Raw genomic sequence first — 19,861 nt, forward strand, 5'->3', positions numbered from 1 at the left:
ACTCATTATACAGAAGTGTGCTACAGCGACTGAGTTTCAGCACTGACATTTCTGTAAAAGATGCTTTAACATTACCAGTGTTCCTTCAGTAAACTAAAGGGTGCTACTACCTGTAAGCAAATTCACATATAGAAAAAAAAAAAGAACAATAGTGACCAATGATCTAAACAAATAATGCCACAATGCTGAAAAGCTGCTGTGGGCTAGCTGGAGAACAACTGTAGACACCTTTATCCCACCCACAAAAAATGTGACAAGTGCACAGAGAAGCAAATAAGAGATGACAGTTTGTGCTTTTCTACCTTTTGGTCTGAGCATCATGTAGTTCCAGAAAATGCCTCTGGACTTCACATTTGGCGGGGTGGTCAGCAGCAAGGGCAATATCTGCTGTGATGAGGTTCAGGTTGACTGAACCTGCCTCTAGCCAGACAGAGCGTCGTAGCAAAGGGGGCTGACCGAGACCTAACGGCTGACCGGGACCTTGACCTTGTCCAGCCGGCTGCAGCCTGGTCGCCTCACTGTGCTGCTGCTGTTGTTCAATGTACTGCCGGATGTTTACATCCTGCACCACAGCGCTGATGCCCTCTCCCACTGCTTGGTTATGCAGGTTGCAGTTAGCCACACGAATGATACCCGTCTGGGGAGGAACAAATTTAATAAAACACATTTACACATTAAAAAAATCTAACAGCATAGTCCACTTTTTCCCACTATATTTAAAATAAAATAAAAACATAGTTGGTGCTAATAACCTTGATGTTAGCAGCACAGCCATGCTCAACAACGAAGAGGTCCACTCCGTCCATAGCCAGTCGGGTCATGGTGTACTTCAGCTCCTCTGATGTGCGACAGTGACCTGGCAGGCAGCTCAGCTAAAAGACAACCAGAAACTTTTCAATGGTTCTGAGACAGGCAATCTCCTATTTCTCCTGTAGCCATAACTGCTAGTTGTCAGAAACTAATGAGGGCTCTCAGGCAGTTTTTAAAAATATCCTTGTTAGTATTCGCACACAAACAAGACTTTTTGCGAAATAGACTTGTTTTCTTTCAACACGGTTTCATACGTCAACATGGTGTTGTGTATGTATGCTATGTATGGCTCCTGTGAGTTGATCAATAGGTTTGTGTTGTTCAGTTTCTCCAACTATGTGAAACAAAGTGTGCTTTCTGAATCATGCATCGTTAGAGAGACACGGTCTGCAGTGGCCTCCGTTTATTATCTCATCATATTCACATTTCCTTTCACATTGAACAGGTCTGACCAACATTTAAATCTTATGAAAACGCGCCTTCAGCCATAACGAGCTAATTCAGTATCTTCAGCCGTAACGAGCTAATTCAGTAGCTTCAGCTTTAACAAGCTAAATCAGTAGTTTTAGCTATAACGAGTTAAATCAGTAGCTTCCGGTGTGAGATGCAGACACACATAACTGCTAATAAGTTCAAAACAAGACCAGACAGCTACAGCATCAGAAATGAGGCACAGACCTTGTGCAGTAATTCATGGTATACTGCCTGTTTGTACCTTGGCATCACAGATGCGACGGTCCACACCATGTTGGCAGATGACAGAGGGCTTGGGTTGTTCTAGCTGGAACTCGCGGGACACCACGTGGAAAAGATAAGTCTCACCCCACTCTATCATACTGGCCACCTAATAATCACACACACACACACAAGAACTTTAACATCAATAAATGTTTACTGTAAGAGCAAATGCATTATGAATTCACAAAGGTGATGTTTATTTAGAAAACACATTCTGTCAAGTGCTTTAAAACACAACTGTACAAACACACTCTCCCACACAGCTGACCTAAAGATCCATGACATAATCATAATCTACATGAGTCTGTATTTAAACTGCACACATTATATCCCCTCCAGATTCCACATCACCGTTTGACATTAGCCAATAACACACATATACACACACACACATACGCGCACCTGTGGAACAGTAACCCTGCCGGTGAGCCCCCCAGCCTGCATGTCAATGAGCCAGGCGTACTCCAGCGTGTCACTGCCCAGTGGGAGGCCCTGAGCAGAGAACATGGCATGTGCCCTCATCTGCAGGCCTGACAGACTCAGGTGGCCGTCCCTCAACACCCCGTCCGCTGTGGGACGCTGTTGACAAAAGAACAGATTCTCACACACTCATTTTTAAACTTGCATCACTGCCTCGGGAGGTTAAACCCACAGAAATTGAAATGAAATGAAGGAAACGAGGTGTGTTGCTAATAGCAATCTTTAGCTAAAGTGAAATCCATTGCTGTTTTCCACAATCTCTTTGCACCTGCTAGAAAGAGGAGAGAGAGAGAGAGAGAGGGCTACACGTTCTGCATCAGGGAATAGGAAAATATATTCACTCTAAACAGCAAATAGGCTCCGACTCATGGCTAAAGCTTATAAATTCTTTGCGGTTATACAATATGCTTGAGCTTATGCAAACATGTGGCAGGTACTGCCAACCTGTTTCACATTAGGTAACACTAACCGCAGGCTTTATTGTTTTCTAAGGACTGAGTCACTCTTTCAGTGACCAGATTAAAGTGTAGTTGTTTGTGTATTAATTATTTAGTCCTTCCACACGTGAGGCTTGACACACACAGTTAAAGTCTGTATTACTGTGCTGTATAACACTGTCTTGCTTAGGCTTTTAAGTGATTAATACAGAGGCCAACACAGTCCTGTAGCCACGGGGATAATCGTGTTATTTTTTTGTGCTTCTGTATTCCTGTTGCAAAGCCGAGACACAAATTGATTTTGAACGTGCTTTTATACAAATGAAATCTACTGCTTTTGTAGATGTCTGCCCTGCACGGAGCCAAATGGAGCAGCGACAGGTATGATGTGTTTCTGACCTGGTAGTTGTCACTGATGAAGATGTGAACTGGAGACAGGAGCAGCTGAAGCATCGTCTCCTTATAACCCTTTTTCATCTCAAAACACAGCCGCTCCAAGAAGCCTGATGGACCTTCGGGACCCTCGCTGCTGCAGTGCTGGAGGCAAGCGAGAAAATAAGCAAAGACATAGATGCATGCGTATACAGATCGAGTCAAAACATAAGGCTGGCAGGTTTGGATTAAAAAACAAGTCTTTGCAAACACAGGAGACAAAGGTTTAATGAAATGGAAACACTTTACGAGAATGTTCTCCGTTCATACTGCAGATGCATTATTCATTGTCTTTCCTTCATTTTTTATAAATATGCATACAGTATCATGATATTTTCTATCTATTTGTAGACTGCATGTCTTGCAGCATACTCAAGTGAACATTTTCATCACTTTTATTTCACACTGTAGTGATAGAGTAGTTCCATTATCTTTAAATCGTACCCAATTTGCTACACTTCTACACTTATCTTTCTCTCGCTCTCTCTTTAAAAAAAAACAAACCATTAAACAGAACTATTGGCAGTCATCAGTCTTACCATTGGCAGTCGGCCGTGGACTTTGTAGAGGTTGATGTGCACAGTGATGTCCCAGGGCCGCAGGTCAAGGGGATGGATGTCTGAGGTTCCCTTCTGTTCGCTGTCCTCCATGCCCAGAGGAGACCAACCCAGACCCGAGGAGGTAGAAGTGGACAACACAGGGCTGGTCACTGCCTCCTCAAAGTCTGTGTACATGTCGTCCTCACCAAAGTAGTTTTCCTAAGGAAAAGGTAGAGGGGGAGATTAGGAGGATGTTTAATGGATTATAAACGCATTACACCTGGGCTTTCTTGGTGCTTACGTTATCCAAAATCTAATCTTTATGATTAAACTGGATCACTAACTACATTGAGTGAAAACCATGAGAGCAATAAATCTAACCAAAGATGTCACCAAAGTCAAGAAAATTAAGAATTTTACTATTATTAAGCTTATTCAAAGATTTCTGTACCTTGATGGAGATCAGTGCTCGGAGCAGAGGCCCGTAGAGGATGATTTGAGAATCTGGGGACATTTCCATTTCCACATGAAGTCTGTCGGGGGGCAGCTCTGACGGGTCAGTGGGCACCCGACTGTGTGTAGCTGAAGTAGACGTGGAAGTGTAGCGTGGCGGGGCGTTGTGGGGTACTGAGGTGTGCTCTGGGGGCCGCAGAGCTGACAGCATGGACTCCTCCATCTCAGACACTGGTGAACAAGTCGGACAAGATTAAGGTGAGAGACATGTCTTTTAAAGCAAAGATTTCAAAGACCGTCAAAATTCCTAACGTAGTCCACAGTCTTATGGTTGGCTTTAGAAGGAACAACTGAGAATTGGTAGTAAGACGTAGAGCTTACATGACTGTTTGAGTTGCTCATCAGCCTTCTGGGGATAAATGGGGTGCCAGGTGTAGTCGATGATGAGCAAGAAGTTGGGTACACTCCAGCAATCTACCCAGCCAGCTCTGATGTAAGGAAAGAAAAATGTATACTCAGAACACAGTCATAATGCTGAGTTTATCATCATTTCAAGTGGATTTTCCAGTTCATCATTTGCTTTACGAACCGTACAACTCGAGGACATACAGTACAGGCTAAAGGCTGCAAATGGGTCACGCCTGATTTCTCTGCAGCATAGAGTGCACCAGTCCAGACAGAATTCGATCGTAACCTCCCAGGGGGTAAGCGGGTCTCTCACAGCGCTACATCAGTAAAGTCTGGCTCAGGGCTATACATAATAAATGATCTGCATGTTAAGTTATCATGTACAGATTGCAAAATGCATGCGCTACCCAACCGCAGCGTCTCTTTTAACCTTCGCTGATCTTTAAGTGGAGAAGAACTGTAGGTTTTAAAGAGTCTAAATCAAGATATATTGGTATGACAACACTGCTGAAAGCGCTAAGACAAGGCAGAGTTTATACATCTTATCTCTATTGCCGAGATAGTGATATAAAATTAGTTCATTTTTCACACAAATAAGGATGCTAAACAGAACTGACCAAAATTTAAACTGTCAAAATAGCTCTTAGTATATGGTTGGACCAGCCAGTCACATGAGTCGCATGTTTTACCTGCAAGACTCAAGAGATGTTTTAATGCTGTCATTCATCATTTGTGATGTGACAATGTCAGAGAAATAAAAAGCTTGTGTCCTGGTATTAGTTCAGTTATTAAATCCAAACACACCCCGGAGCGTCTCTCCTGCTGGCTGCTGACAGCACTGTCAGCCGGAGAGTCGATCACTCTGGTTGGCAGAGAAGGAGACGGTAGAGACGCTGGAACGTGTCTGTTTAAACGGGAGTTGAGCCGACATCTCTACATTTAACACCGGAGCTGAGAGCGTCAGAGCTCAGAGAAGGAAACACAGTCACTCTGCGTCACGCTGCTGTCGTCCGCTTCCATCGTCTCGCACTGATTCATTTTGAAAGAGCGACGGCCCATGAGGAAACTCCAACACTGGACCGGCCGACCAATGGTGACACTTCATCACTCACTCGCTCATGGACAACTGTGGTTATAGTGCTGGTCTGTGGCTTGTCCAGTCAAAAAGGGATATTACATTTTATACAAAACCAACAGAGGCAGCCAAAGCATAAAAAGTTAAGGTTAGTGGTACATTTACTTGAAATTACCACCCACTACCTTTGCAATGTTTCTCTTCTTCCTTTGCATAGATGTGAGTCAATATTACGGTGATGAGTCATCAGCCCTGCTCTTTGCGAACACTCACTTTTTGCCCACAACTAGAGAGAAACTATTCCCAGGTTTAACTCACTCTGCGTGGGTGATGTTCCTCCACCGGGACTTGGCAGGTTTGGGAGGGGGTGCACCTTGACTCTCTCCTGGCATGAACATATCTGGGGGCAGCTTGACGTTCTGGTAGTCTTTGGCGAGGGTGAGGAGGGGGTAGCGACTCGGGTGGCACTCTGGAAGGGACAGTCGCATGTCTGTATCCTCCGCCTGAGGAGGTCAAACGCACATACACAAACGCACCCACGTACACAAAGTTAGTGTCAAAGTATTCACATCTGTGGGCGAAGAGCGAAAGCATCTGAATAAAAATGAAATGAAAACATACAGTATGTGCAGTCGTACTGCTGTGAAACAGGAAAAATCATTACAAGTAAACTCAAAAACCAGACGTTTAATTGACTTTTAGTTTTGGAACAAATCATATTCACTTAACGCATGACTAACCTTCAAGCTGAAGCGGGTATTGCAGGTGGTTGGAACAAACTCGTTGAAAGGCAAAGTGAAGTCTATATTCAGCGTCTCGCCGCATGCTGCCAGGTACACTATATAAGATCAATAATGCAATTGATTAGTCTGCACCATTTTGGGATGGGAGTATATACTGTACAATATGTCATGACTTAATAGAGTCAAAGCATCCTGTCATGTACATTAGTCAGTGTTATGGAGGCATTAAGTTATCGATTACTGCCATGGCTGAATTATTTCCCCTCCATTATTTGCAGCAGTGCTAATGCTAATGCTAAAGACATATACAGAGGTGAGTCTATTTGTTACATAGCAAAACTATAAAACTACTGTATCATCCAATTGTATTGTTTTATAGGATTTTATATTGCAATTTGTGCTTTACTTCAAAATATGTTTAAAAAAAGTCATTCATCTCTAAGTAAATGGCTTGTTAAATGAAATGACTGTAAATGTAATTTCAGTGCAGAATTATGGGTTGTCATCATGTTGAAGACAGAATAATTATAGAAATTTTCTTTTTTCTTCTTGTTCTTTTCTTTACTGTCACACATAGATATGTGTACATGTCTGTATCTCTACACAGAGAGCCTTGCATGCAGAAAATAAATAAGCTGACTTCTACTACTCTTATAAGACACATTCTGTAACTGAACACCCATTTTAATATGTTTAGTATAGTATAGTCATCTGCATCTAGAAGAGCATCTTCATCTTCCTCACCATTCTCCTGCTGTTTGGTGGAACAATCAATCCAGTTGTGCTGGTTTGCCGCCCAGATCATCTCAAACTGGTGGAAAAGGATCTTGAACTTCCAGGAATAGGGAACAAAGGAGTAGATGTCTGGGGCACTGTCACTCGCCCAGTCCTGGATCAAATCTATAAAGACAGACGGGACAGTGATGAGGTGGGGAAAAAAAACAGTGTTTCACCTTCCCATCTCAGATGACTGCGCTCAGATTGTGTTTGTTTGTTGGGAGACTCACCGGTGAAGAAGTTTTTCTGGGCGTAGATGAAGTGATAGGTGGCCTTGTACACCTCAATCTCACACTGCCACGACTGAGGCATGTTCCACACCCGAGGGTAGCTGGCTATCACGTGGAACTGAAATGAAGGCAGAGGCAGAACAGTTTTCACTAAACGGCAGAGCACTTACTATGTATATGCCCGTTTGACATTGCATTTGTATCTCTCTCCCTTGCATCTTAAGTCAGCTAAGAAGTGACCATTTTCCAAATTTATCTCCAAAACTTCAACAGAGGAGCTTCTTGTATAATTGCCTGCTACTTACAGCTAACATCTCAGCCTCCAGAAGAGTCCTGTACTGCATGCTGCTGGTGGTGTCGACGTGAAGCAGCTGACCTTTGATGGTGGGAGAGTAGCCTGAGGGCAGAAGAAGGAAGCGGAAAAGCAGGGCCATCAATTCTCAAAACACAAAGCTACAGCAAAGTCCTCGCAACTAATCCCATTTACCAGCAAAACTTGAAAATCTACTTATGTTAACTAAATTCACGGGGACAGAGGACAGCATTGACTGATGACTTATCTGCTCAGTGTGATAAATGATTACATGTCTCACAAACTATCAGTGTTGAGATTGTAACATTTGCCTGAGGTTACTGCTTTTATTCTGAACATGGCTTCTAAATATTTATGATACTTGATCTTTAGTCTAGTCTTTATTATAAGGGTGGAAAACTTGATTCTTACGTAAAAGCTCACTTTAAGTCTAGATGAAACGGCATTTTGAGAGTATCTGACTTCCGCATCGTGATGTATTTCAAGTGAAACAGGACAGACAGGTAGGACATAACGCTGGGAGGAATTTGATGTGAACGTTCATAATCATCATAGTGAATCTTATCTCTGTGCCGCTAAAAGTTGAAGACTGATTGGTTGACATTGGTTGGTTCAAGCCTACATAAGCACACGTCATATTTTGTTTTACAGGAAGGAAAACATGATTGGATTTTGATATAAGAATACAAAGTAGTTGGTTTTTGTACTTTTTTTGGCATATATTGTTAAATATGTGCACAATATGACTGAGAATGTGAAATTTTAAAAAAAAGCAAATAGCAAAAGTTCTTATTAGCAAAGACTAAACAAACTTTAGTAAACTTAAGTAATTTTAGAGTACTGTCATGGTAACGTTAATTTCACATGATTATACAACGATTTCCATAATAGTATGTTTACATTTTTGACAACCAGGTTAATGTTTGCTGTGACCTCAAAAGATCTTTCATATGGGCCTAAATAATAAACAATTCATGAAACAGCAGAATTTGATTAAATTCCACTTATAAAGAAACCACTGAACTTCCTAAATTTACATGTCAAATACAGTAAATAAAGATGCTAATGTGCTAAGATTAGCTTTAAGAATCTCTCTGTCTTCTTCCTGACTTTTGGGAAAGTTCAGTAATTAGTCAGTGCATCAGATTAATACCAAATGAAAGAGAAAACTAACAGAGTTGACATGTGTTTCTATATGAAGAAGACTGGTCCACAAGTGCAGATGACCCATGGGACATGGGACACCTGCTGCAACAGATCTGAGTGCTGACATTTTAATTCACTGGTCTTACCGTTCTCTCCTACAGTCATGGGGATGTTGACTTCCAGGTAAGAACCGGCACCTACATTCACATGGATGGCATTGGTTTCCTATTAACGGGGATGAAGACAGCAGAAGGGGAGAGAGAGCAAACAGAAAAATCATGTATGCTGTCAAATTATTAGAGTGAGTGCCTTACTGTCTTAAAAACAGAAGATAGTCATCTAATCTAAAAAATGTGTTCAAAAGAGGTCATAAAATGTTAATCTTTCCTGACTCAAGCCATTTTATGTTTTTATTCAACATGCATTTATGTTGTTATTTAGTATGCACTTCACATACTTAGCTTTGCGAAAAAAATCCCTGCACTGCTTCAGCATGAAAATTTTAAAAAGCATAAAACATGAACCAATATCAATAGCTAAAAACACAGGGAGGCATAAAGACAAAGACAAGGGAAGCAGCAGGGGGACGAAGATAGATCAAAGGGTTTCGCAAGAAAGGAAGAAAAAAAAAAAGAGAGAAGAAAGCACACGAGAGCGAGCGCTAGAGTCACCCTGTTTTTGGTGAAAAGCAGATCGATGGTGGCATCAGCGATGATGTTCATGCGGAGCTCAAAGGCCTGGATCTGCCTGGGTTTTCCTGGCTCAGCCATCTCGGTCACTTTCATGGCCTGGTAGTCAGCCGGCAGGAAGAACTTCCACAGACAATCCCTGTGAAAAGTGAGCGCTCGTGTAAATGCAAGACCACATCTGTAAAGCCCAAATCTAGAGCCTTAACAGTTTGATCTGTTAGACAGTAGTTAGAAAACTTTATGCTTAAATCTCACTTCACCTGAATATTAGGGCCAGGTTTTAACAACAGAGCTTCTCTTTTCATGGTAATTAAGTAGAGAGTTTGTGTATTTATACATTCTGTTTACTCACCTCTGACGATCTGCCCAGGGGCCGTAGTTGAAGTCAGTTCCCTTTCCACAGACTATGTCCAGACCCCAACATGGAGGCAAGTCCTGCAGCTTATCGCCCTCACTGCATGTCTCCGCCTCCTCTCCACTCTCTTGCTCAACTGGGACCAGACCTACACACACGCACACACACACACACACAAAGATTTCAAGCCCTAGAGCATTCTGACAATAAATATTGAACAAAAATACAAATATAAGCAAAGCCTTGAAAACAATCTTGAAACCAAAGAACCCCTTTACTTTTAATGGCTTACTTGCTGACATACTGCACATTTACTCTTAAGTCCTTTATAATTAGCCAGTCACTATCGATCAGTCGTTCAAAGGCAAAACACAGTATGTCCAATAAGGCTAAACAATTCTGTGAGTGTTATTACAGAGAAGAGACGATGGATTTGGGCTTTTTTTTTTTTAGAATGTGTGAATATTATTATTTATTGTATTTATTGAGACCTTGTACAGTGTTAAACATAAATGTTACAATTTGATGTACTGTACCAGAGTTAGCTTATAGCTAATTTTCATGTGCAGTACCTTCTGCAGGTCACAATTAAAACATATAAACAGCACAATAACAAACAGTACAAAGCAAAAAACACACAGGACACATAATACAAAACACAAAGCTACACACAATAGCACATCACAATGTCAACTACAAATTAATAATGTAAGCTTGTCAAATTAAAAGCAAGATTATTTGCGTTGTATGTGTGTGTGTGTGTGTGTGCATACCGGGCTCATCTTGGTAATAGTAGATGTCTACATCGTTGGACTGCATGACCACAAAGCCTTCACCCATCAGTCTGGGGGGCCTAGAAAAGAAATCCACAAGGGTACAGAGAAAACCCAGTTTTCATTAAAGAACCAGTGTGTAGGATTTAGTGACATCTAGTGGTGAGGTTGTAGATTACAACCAAATGAATGCCCCTCCCCTCACCCTCCCTTTACAAGCGTGTAGAACCTACGGTGGTCACAAAACTCGCAAAAAACGCGAAAGCCCCTCTCTAGAGACAGTGTTTGGTTTGTCCATTCTGGGCTACTGTAGAAACGTGGCGGTGCAACATGGCGGGCTCAGTGGAGGAGGACTCGCTCCCTATGTAGATATAAAGGGCTTGTTCTAAGCTAACGAAAACACAATGATTTTTCTTTTCAGGTGATTATACACTAATCAAAACATACTTATGAATATTATATTGCATTTCTGCCAAGTCTGATCCACTAGATACCACTTAATTCTACACACTGGTCCTTTAAGAGTTTTTCTGATAGAGGCAAATATAATCAACGTGTCAGAATTTCTCCTGCTCTACTTAAGAGCTACCAAAGCCCTAATTAAATAATCAGCGCTTATTGAAGCTCAACTTTTGCATGAAAACAATCTTTTTAAATTCTTAAAAGCAATGGCTTTCCTCTTAAATATTGTTTCTTCATCTCACTGGATATTCCAATAAGGCTTTAAGACACTTCAAGGACTGTTGGAGGTTGAAATCATAGATGGATTTTCTAGAGGCTACAGTTGCCAATTTTTTACTCAGAGCGACTCTAAACATCACTGAGGTTTAATGCAATTTCACGCTCCATGTCGATTCACTCTGTTTAAGTGCAGATACTGGTTCATGGCACTGTTAAAGCTGCCAGGTCAAAAACAAAGCACTCTATCAACATTTTGATATATACACATCTAAAATATATATATATAAAATTGTAAAAAAAATTAAAAAAAAAAATTCTGGAGCATAGCATGGCAGCAGATTTACTGTGTTTTTTTTGTGTTTTGTTAAGTACAATACAAGCACAGGGATGTAGAATGAGTCCTCTGCTTTTGTTTAAGATTGACGTCATACATATCGCAGTACAAATAATCTCATTCATTATACAGTCATTATACTAATGACTGACAATATACATGTTGAACTTTTCTTTAGGCAATAGCTTCATCCATAAAAATGTTTTGGGGAAAATACTTCTCACACCGAAAACAACAATTGAAAAATTAGGTTGTTTACACATTACAAAAGTTGCTTTGAATATATAAATACTACATTTTCAGAGTCTGTCATATTATTCAGTCTCTGTGGCATTACTTTATACACAATTCATCCATGAATTTAAACAGCAAAACCTCTTGAACAACAAGTTTTTGTGATATTACAGCAAGGCTGTAATAAAATTTGAAAACAAATAAAATGGTGTACTGTAAAAATAAATATATGACTTGGCCTTACTCGTCATTCTGCATGCCCAGGTAGCGTGGACTGGGAACCAGCATGACGCGTACATTCTCCAGCGAGCCTTTGACGATGTGCATAAACTGGTCGAGGTGGCTGGATGGTGGCTTGGTGGCGTAGGTCAGGAAGGCATCTTCAAAGTTAACACACAGAGTCTGGGGGAGGTGGTGGTTCCCAAACGCCAAACGACCCTACAAGAGAGCAAACATACGTACATACATACTATATACTATTTCCTGACATACAACTCTGTCCTTAATATTTTTCTGTATCTCAGTGGTGTCCTGATGGTATGAACTTGTGAGGTACTCACCGTGCTGATGTTAACTTTGATGACAGGGATGAGGGAGCGCCAAGAAGACGTTGGGTCTGGATTTTCTGCTTTGATGTTCACACTACAGTGGACCAGAAGATATTCAGCCTTACAACAGTTTAGTAGAACTACATTTCCAGTCTGTACAATTAATTTGGCTGTCAGAAGGAAATGATAATAGCTCTCTTCTGTGCCTGCACCTCCATCGCATTTCATGATGATGGGGAGAAAAGGGATTGTATATGTGCAGCCTATTCCTGTTGCTTGTCATTACATTTCAATTCATAAATCTTTTTTATAAGAAAGTACTGTTTCCTGCTTTTTTGCATTTCCAACCACACCTGAGGAATTGCTCTTTCACACTTACTACTGTGCTTCTGAAGTGAAGTCCAATACTAGAGAGAAAATAAATTACCATACAATACTACCTACGCAGTATTACAATAATCAAGACACAGTTTAGTGAATGATAACCCATCTAAAAAGAGATTTGTTTTCATTTCAAATCCCACCATTTTCAGATGATTGCTAGGTAAAATAAATGAATTCAGACATACTTCAATTTTGGTTTACTGCTCAAATATGTGGATTAATTCGCAAAAAACCCCAACATTTTATGTTACTGTGAGTTATGATAACAGAAGCAAGATAAGTATTCAGCAATCAGGAATGTGTATTGACCAAAATATTATTTTTAGTTAACTAACATCTACTTAACTAACTTCAAATCAATGTTGGAGACATGTCTTACTTGTCCCTAAACAAGACTAATGCTTTCAAGGCAATCGTCAATGTTGTTTGATAAGGCCTTGGTCCTACCTTTCCAGGGTTTTGTTTCTTTCCTCCCGTCCCCTTTCTTCATCTTTCTTGTGCGTGATGAGTGTGGGCTCCAGGCCAAAGGTCTCCTGCAGGCGGGCGTAGAGGTCGGTCCGGTTGTAAACATGAAATTCAAAGCCGTTGACTGTCACGTAAAGCCTGGTCTCTGCCTTGGGGTCTGGTGATAAAAGAGAGAGACAAGTTACAATATTCTACATTCCGCAATCCTAAAGTTAAAGTAGGTTATATTAAAATAATAACAGATGTGTGTTTTCCTCCAAGCAAACAACAGAATGAGGAGGACAGTTATACTCTACTTACCATGCTGTTTCTGTTTTGGGTTATACATTTTCCACCAGCGAAATATGAGGAAGCCATCCTGTATCCTATTACGCAGAAAAAATAAAACAATTAGTAATCAAACTCTTAAGATTATAGATGAAGCCAGGAGATTCAGGAGGTCACATTACCTGATAGACATGTCTTGGTTGATGTAGTAGACGTCTCTGAACATGACTTTCCCCGACAGCACAGAGAAGGAGAAGGAGCCTATGGAGGAGGTGCACACATATTTTGTGTTACAGACACAGAGTACACGTATAATATTTCTATTAACAGTAAATAAACAACAGTAGCGTTGATTACACTGACTGAAAAAGTGATATCATGTACATCTGTTTGGATTTGTTCACGATATTTTTGAACTGAAGTTAACACACCAATTAATTAAAATGTTACACAAAAGATGTAATTAGACAGGTTAAAATCTGTGTTGCTGGGACATTCAATCATCCTGTCTCTCTCTCTCTCTCTCTCTTTTTTTTTTTTTTTTTTTTTTTAATCATAGAAAACAAAAAAAACTTGATTAGGATCTAATTGTACATGAAGTAGGCCTGAGAATGTCACTGAGCAAGAAAGATGTGCAATAACCTGAACATGATTTGCCATCGTTAATCCTCCTCATAAAACGTCTTTTAATTATTTCATGCCAAGAGGGTGACGACACCTGAGCGGTTGAACTCTAATCATTCCAGCTGACACTCATGTTTGTGGTATTTTTGACTTTTTTTCCGCTGACTGACTGAAGACAGGATGTGTGACTGGGCCAAGGTTCTCTCACTAGGGAACTTGTCATGGTCAGTGCTTCCCTCTTTTAACCTGCTCAAGAACTTCACATGACCGAGTGTTGACAAGACACACCTTTAAATAAACATGTTCAGACCTGTTTAGGATAAAGCGATTGTCTTTTCCTAGCTTTTGCAATGCTTTTTGTAAATGCCACCTGTGGACAGTAGAACTCTGTGGAACTTAAGAGGCTGATTTGAATAAACAGATTAGTGGCCACACAGGTGACTGCTCACTTTGTTGTGACACATGTTGGCAATGAGGCCTTTGCTAAAATTTTAATGCTGCCTCGGTAATTGTTCTTTCTCTATTTACCCATGGCATGTCGGCTGCGGGTTTCTGTCGACTAAATAAATGAGGTGAATTTGTTAATTCACTACTAAAATAATCAACAAGCATGTCTCATTACAAAGTAAGCATCAATATGATGTGATTTGGCTTCTCTGAAGGTTGATTTTGGGGCTGTAAACTGATTGGTTCTGTATTATAACAGAGCAGATGCACCAGATAAGCCCTAATTAACTCTTTAGTGAAGAAGCCAACATGTTTTTGGAAAGAACTGATCAATTTGCTGAAAAATAATGGCTGAGTTACACTTGGATTTAAGGTCTCAAGGTGCTTTAAATCCCAGTCTGTGTCTAGTTTATATAGAGAAATTCAATCTGTTATTGGTGGCAGGTTGCTGTACAGACTCTACGGAGATAAACGCTAATAGAACCTGGCTCATCATGAAATATTCAGCAGGCCGAGTTAACGCCTTGAACTGAAAGCTTTGGCAGCCGTCCTCCTCCCTATTTATCACCGTGTGACAAAGCTCCTGACGAACACACCGATATGAATGTAGCCATCCTTGTAGAGTCTGTTGATGATGAGGGTGAGGATGAGGCCGATGTTGCGGGAGTTGTAATAAGTTAAATAGATGATCCATCCACAGGACAGAATGGTGGCTGAAAGGCAAAAAAAAAAAAAAACACAACAAGGTCTCAGTCAGTCAAAGATGATCGATTATAAAGTGACTTGGGACACATTTTTTATTTACAACAGTGGGACGTTTTAGACATTTACAGACTATCTACAACATGCTAATGGTCTGAACCAATATGTAAAAGTGAACAGAAAAGTGTCTTTAATTGTTGATCACTTGTGTCTGTAAACACAGCTGGGAAATAGGCCTATAATTTAATCACTAATGCTGATTTTGCATCCATTAAGTCAACTCTTTAATTATACATGTGTACTGACTGTTCCTTTTATACAATGTGCCAGATGCTACGCTTCCTGATGAATAAGACCCATCAGTAAAATAGACTGGAAAACCCATCATAAACTATAACCAAAAATGTTTTCATCACTTTTTACAGAGTGTAGCAATGCAGATGGATTTAACACAGTAACTGTTTACTCTTCCAAATCTGGGCTAACAGCTGGGTTTTACTGCAGCACTAAAAGCTTTATCTGATTTTTTTTTTTTCCTTTTCCCCAAAAGAGCTATTTTCAAGTTGAAGATGTTGTAGTCATACAGAAAAAAAAGGCAACTTCCTGTAAAACATGAAATATCATCGGCCTACCGAGAGCTACACCAGGACTGTGCAATAACTGTAAAACTATTATTTAACATACTTTAATTAGACCAAAAGAAGATTTGATATCCAACTAAAATGCAACTTGATCTAGTGTTGACAGCTCTGTGCTTTACATATGAGAAGTTACTTAAAGTCTAAGAAAAATCAATCCTTGATGTGGATATTTGTTACAGTACAGATGCAGACCACTCACCCACAAGTAGCCAGATGAAGTTGGAGTTGTGCTTGGTGAGAAAATCATCCAGATCACCGAAGCTGGGGAAGGTGCTTTCATTGTTTTTGGAACCAGGCCCATCCATGGCTACAGGCTCTCAGTCTGATGTCTAAAACTAAAAGAGTTCAACTCAAGATTATTTCCAATGGCGCAGGAATAAACTCATATAAATAAACAAACAAAACAACAGAATTGAAGGAAAATTAAAAGACAGAAAGTGGGTTCTTATGAAAATTGTGGCAGATGGAATTACAAGGCACAAATAAAACCACTTTACTGTTGAAATGTCCGAGGAGACAAAAATTTTAAATAAACCGACTCACATGTGTTCACAACAAAATTGCAAAGAATCAAAACAATTGTAAAATATGATGATTCTACACTATAAAAACTAAATGCAAGCTTCTTCTTGATAAAAGTGTTGTTCTAATAAATGAAATGAGTTATATTTTCTGCAAACCCCAGGTAAAATACATCTTCAAATCATAAATTAAATGAACACAAGAAAATAATTAGTTGAAATAAAGAAAATTAGATATAATTTACACATCAAATGGCCAACAAATGTTGATATGAAGTAGACTAATAATGCTCTACTCTAATCCACTGACAACAGACTCAAGTCTTACACTTTTATTTTTAATTTAAGAAAAGAGACTATGCTGTATGGTCGGGGCTGACTGAACCTGCTCACTATAACTATTTGATGGATCACTTCACTACACATTCCAAACTTTAAAAAAAAAATGCTTGCTATGCATAACGCAACACGTGACCATGGTTAGTTACATACCTAGTTACCCTGACCTGCAACTACTTTGCATGTCATGAAGACATTGGCTGTTTCGTGACGTGGACTTTGCTTCTTACAAGGATTACTTTATTCTGTCTGTTTGTGGCAGGGTATTGGCGGAAGGAGGTTGCAAATGCGTGTGTGTGTGGCAACAAGTGTTTACTGTGTGAATCCAGTCAGCCCATGCTTAGGAGTCAAAAGCTTGAATGCTGTTACACACAAAAAGACTCACACACACAAACACAAATCCTCGACTAATCCACCTTAAATGACGTTGGCTGTAAAACCACAGTGAGCAAACCCAGCTTACAGAAAACGCAGTGTTTCTTAATCTCTCTTTTTGACAGGTACTTCATTTTAGGAAACAGACAAACATTATCTGTTATATTTGACATTTTGTACTTAAACAGAAGATCTGGATCTCACCTAATACTTAACATCAGCTACCTGCCAGATGCTAATCCAATTCTGACTGTGACAGTTGTGTTTGTTTACTACAAAAAGCTGAATTAGGCACTAAAACAGTGTCAGTATGAGTTTTTGAAATCACAGTTACTTCACCTAAATGTACCCTGAATGTATGTTTATATCTCTTATACACTACCTAGCTGTGATTCAGTCCATCTGAACGGATCACAGCACAGATATTACTGAAAGACAAGTTCAGATTTGAGAGGTATGTTTCTTGAGTTATGAGATATGAGCACAGATTATGCTGCCAATCCCTGAAAGATCAGTGACTCATAACAGTTACAGAAACCAGGGTGTTTTCAGTTTTGGTTTGAAGTGTTTACATTAGTACAGGAGGGAAGGTAACTATCAAATACAGAAATTATCTTTAACTTTTTAGCTACCAGAGGTGTACCCAAACACATACACTGTACACATCAGACAGTGCCCATCAACAAACAAAATCAGAGGACATCTGAGTAACTGTTTAATAGTTAAGACTATTCATGTAATGCTGTTGTCGTTGCTCTTGGTGTATTCATGTTCAAAACAACATAGCAGAAGTAGCTGAATATACAAGAAATGATTATTATGGTGTAATAATGATGTCTGGCTGATTTCATTGTGCTCACAGTACCAAACTGCATTGGAAATTTGACCAAATCTGACCTTGCTTATCAGCAAAACAAACACCTTGTTGAATAAATAAGGTGTTTAAACTCATACCTACCTTAAACTCATACCTAACATTTCATCCAAATAGCTTTCGGTGGTGTTTGGATGTTGTATTTTGCTTAAACACGACGACCATGATGATGATGACAAGGAATCATTAATAACATCACCCGAAACAACAGAACAGCAACTCACCGAGGCTACTTGGCTGTTTTTTAGTTTTGTTTACATACTAGTTACAATCATCGAATGAGTTTTCCATCATTATAAATAGGTTAAGATTAAGTTAAACTCGACCCGGCGTATACAAATTGCTAAATTAACAATGCACTCGACTTCAGACGTAACCTGTAACCCCGAACCATACCTGGAACCAGCCATACACCTTGCTAATCCCAAGTCTTGAATAATTTCCAGAGCATTGTCCTCAACACCTTTTACAACGTTACAACTAAATACTGCTTCGTCAAGCATAGCCAGCCTCTTAGCTAATGCCGTTTTAGCTTGTGGATAATGCAGTTAACCGCTAAATATCATAACGTTAGCCCCAAGGCTAGCTAGCTAATGACAGCAGGCCGCGCCCTATAACTTCTCCTTTTTAAAATTGTGAAAACAAGTCACTTAATGATAGTAAAATACTACCTCGATGCCCTCGGGAAAGCATGTGGTTTCATCTTTGCTCCAGTTGTCCAGGAGTTGCTGTCCTTTTGTCGTGTCAGACATGGGGATAGCTAGCATCCTCTGTTGAATATTTACCTGGCAGACGGCCAGTTAACATCTCTTCCTGTTGTGACGAGGGCAGTCTTAAAATCGACCAATAGGAAAAATGGCAAGTCAGAAACTGACCAATTAGAGGAAAGCGTGAGGTCACGCACACTCTTGACAGACAGTTTTTTCTACCTATCGCTAAGAATGTTTTTATAGCAGTGTAGTGGGATTTGAGTGGCGCTGTTTTGATGCTGAGTTGGTTCAGTTCTGTTAAAACCTCAGCAGGAACATTTGCCCCAGAAACGTGTTATTCTATATTTATTAGTTTTCCAGAGTAGGCTATGTAATAATAATGATAATGATAATAATTATAATCATCATCATCATCATCATCATCATCATCATCATCATCATACATTTAATGTGTATTATTATAAACAACATAAAGAAAATAATAATAATAAGAGTTGAGATGAAAAAGCTTTCTGGAATAGAAAGATTTTTAGGCTTTTTTTTAAAACACTCTAGGGTCTGTGCTGTCTCAGATAGTTAGGAATGCTGTTTCACAAGCGTGGTGCAGCAGAACAGAAGACTAGATCCCCCACGGTGCGGAGCTCAGTTATGGGGGCCTGGAGGAGCAAGCTGCTGGCAGATCTGAGGGTGCTGGTGGAGGTTTGGGGTATGATCAGTTCCTGTATGTAGGGAGATGCATGAAGGATTTGTATGTGAGTAGCAGGACTTTGTAGTCAATCCTGAAGGAGACAGGGAGCCAGTGCAATGAAAGCAGAATTGGTATTATATGTTCGTATTTTCACAAACTCATCAGGATCCTGGCAGCGCTGTTCTGAATGTAGTGGAGCTTCTGGATGCTCCTGCCAGGGATCTCTGAGAAGAGGGCATTGCAGCAGTCCAGTCTTGAGGAGATAAAGGCATGGACAAGTTTCTCTGTATCTTCATCAGTTAGAGAGATGATAGAAAGATATAATACACAACCAAAAACAACAGAAATATAAAAATGGATATGACAAAAAGTATAGCACAGTCAAACATATTTTTTCACACACTCACACATCATATACACTTAAAATAAGAGCAACAAAGCATAAAACTTAAACTTCTATTCCTAAGGTGAAGAATAGCTATTTTGAAATAAAATAAATATCTCATTTGTATGTAGCTTTGGACAAAAGTGCCTGCAACATGAATAAATGCAAATGTAAATAGATTTACCCAGAAGGGAGATCAAGGTTTTTTATTCCACATAAACCAAGAAGAAATCCATATTCTGAG

At 39.8% G+C, this 19,861-nt stretch overlaps 1 protein-coding gene across 12 annotated transcripts in view; it reads right to left on the reverse strand.

Annotated features, from left to right (window-relative positions):
* The window catches only part of kiaa1109 (KIAA1109 ortholog), a 66,118-nt gene extending 47,455 nt beyond the window's left edge, over positions 1–18,663 (reverse strand). For all 12 annotated transcript variants that reach the window (XM_067614851.1, XM_067614861.1, XM_067614859.1 and 9 more), the window contains exons 1-25: positions 18,506–18,663; positions 15,925–16,060; positions 14,979–15,095; positions 13,494–13,572; positions 13,345–13,409; positions 13,027–13,201; positions 12,208–12,289; positions 11,892–12,085; positions 10,399–10,478; positions 9,623–9,773; positions 9,253–9,409; positions 8,728–8,806; positions 7,428–7,519; positions 7,123–7,240; positions 6,860–7,015; positions 6,113–6,210; positions 5,691–5,875; positions 4,271–4,377; positions 3,888–4,120; positions 3,437–3,655; positions 2,865–3,002; positions 1,951–2,127; positions 1,526–1,654; positions 753–872; positions 303–637 (exon numbers count right to left, since the gene is read on the reverse strand). In XM_067614851.1, the coding sequence (XP_067470952.1) occupies positions 303–637; positions 753–872; positions 1,526–1,654; positions 1,951–2,127; positions 2,865–3,002; positions 3,437–3,655; positions 3,888–4,120; positions 4,271–4,377; positions 5,691–5,875; positions 6,113–6,210; positions 6,860–7,015; positions 7,123–7,240; positions 7,428–7,519; positions 8,728–8,806; positions 9,253–9,409; positions 9,623–9,773; positions 10,399–10,478; positions 11,892–12,085; positions 12,208–12,289; positions 13,027–13,201; positions 13,345–13,409; positions 13,494–13,572; positions 14,979–15,095; positions 15,925–16,030 (3,392 nt within the window). In that variant the 5' untranslated portion in view covers positions 16,031–16,060; positions 18,506–18,663. The remainder of the gene's footprint in view (positions 1–302; positions 638–752; positions 873–1,525; positions 1,655–1,950; positions 2,128–2,864; positions 3,003–3,436; positions 3,656–3,887; positions 4,121–4,270; positions 4,378–5,690; positions 5,876–6,112; positions 6,211–6,859; positions 7,016–7,122; positions 7,241–7,427; positions 7,520–8,727; positions 8,807–9,252; positions 9,410–9,622; positions 9,774–10,398; positions 10,479–11,891; positions 12,086–12,207; positions 12,290–13,026; positions 13,202–13,344; positions 13,410–13,493; positions 13,573–14,978; positions 15,096–15,924; positions 16,061–18,505) is intronic.
* Between the last annotated feature and the right edge of the window lie 1,198 nt (positions 18,664–19,861).

Source organism: Thunnus thynnus, chromosome 16, assembly GCF_963924715.1.
Source record: "Thunnus thynnus chromosome 16, fThuThy2.1, whole genome shotgun sequence".
Taxonomy (NCBI): Eukaryota; Metazoa; Chordata; class Actinopteri; order Scombriformes; family Scombridae; genus Thunnus; species Thunnus thynnus.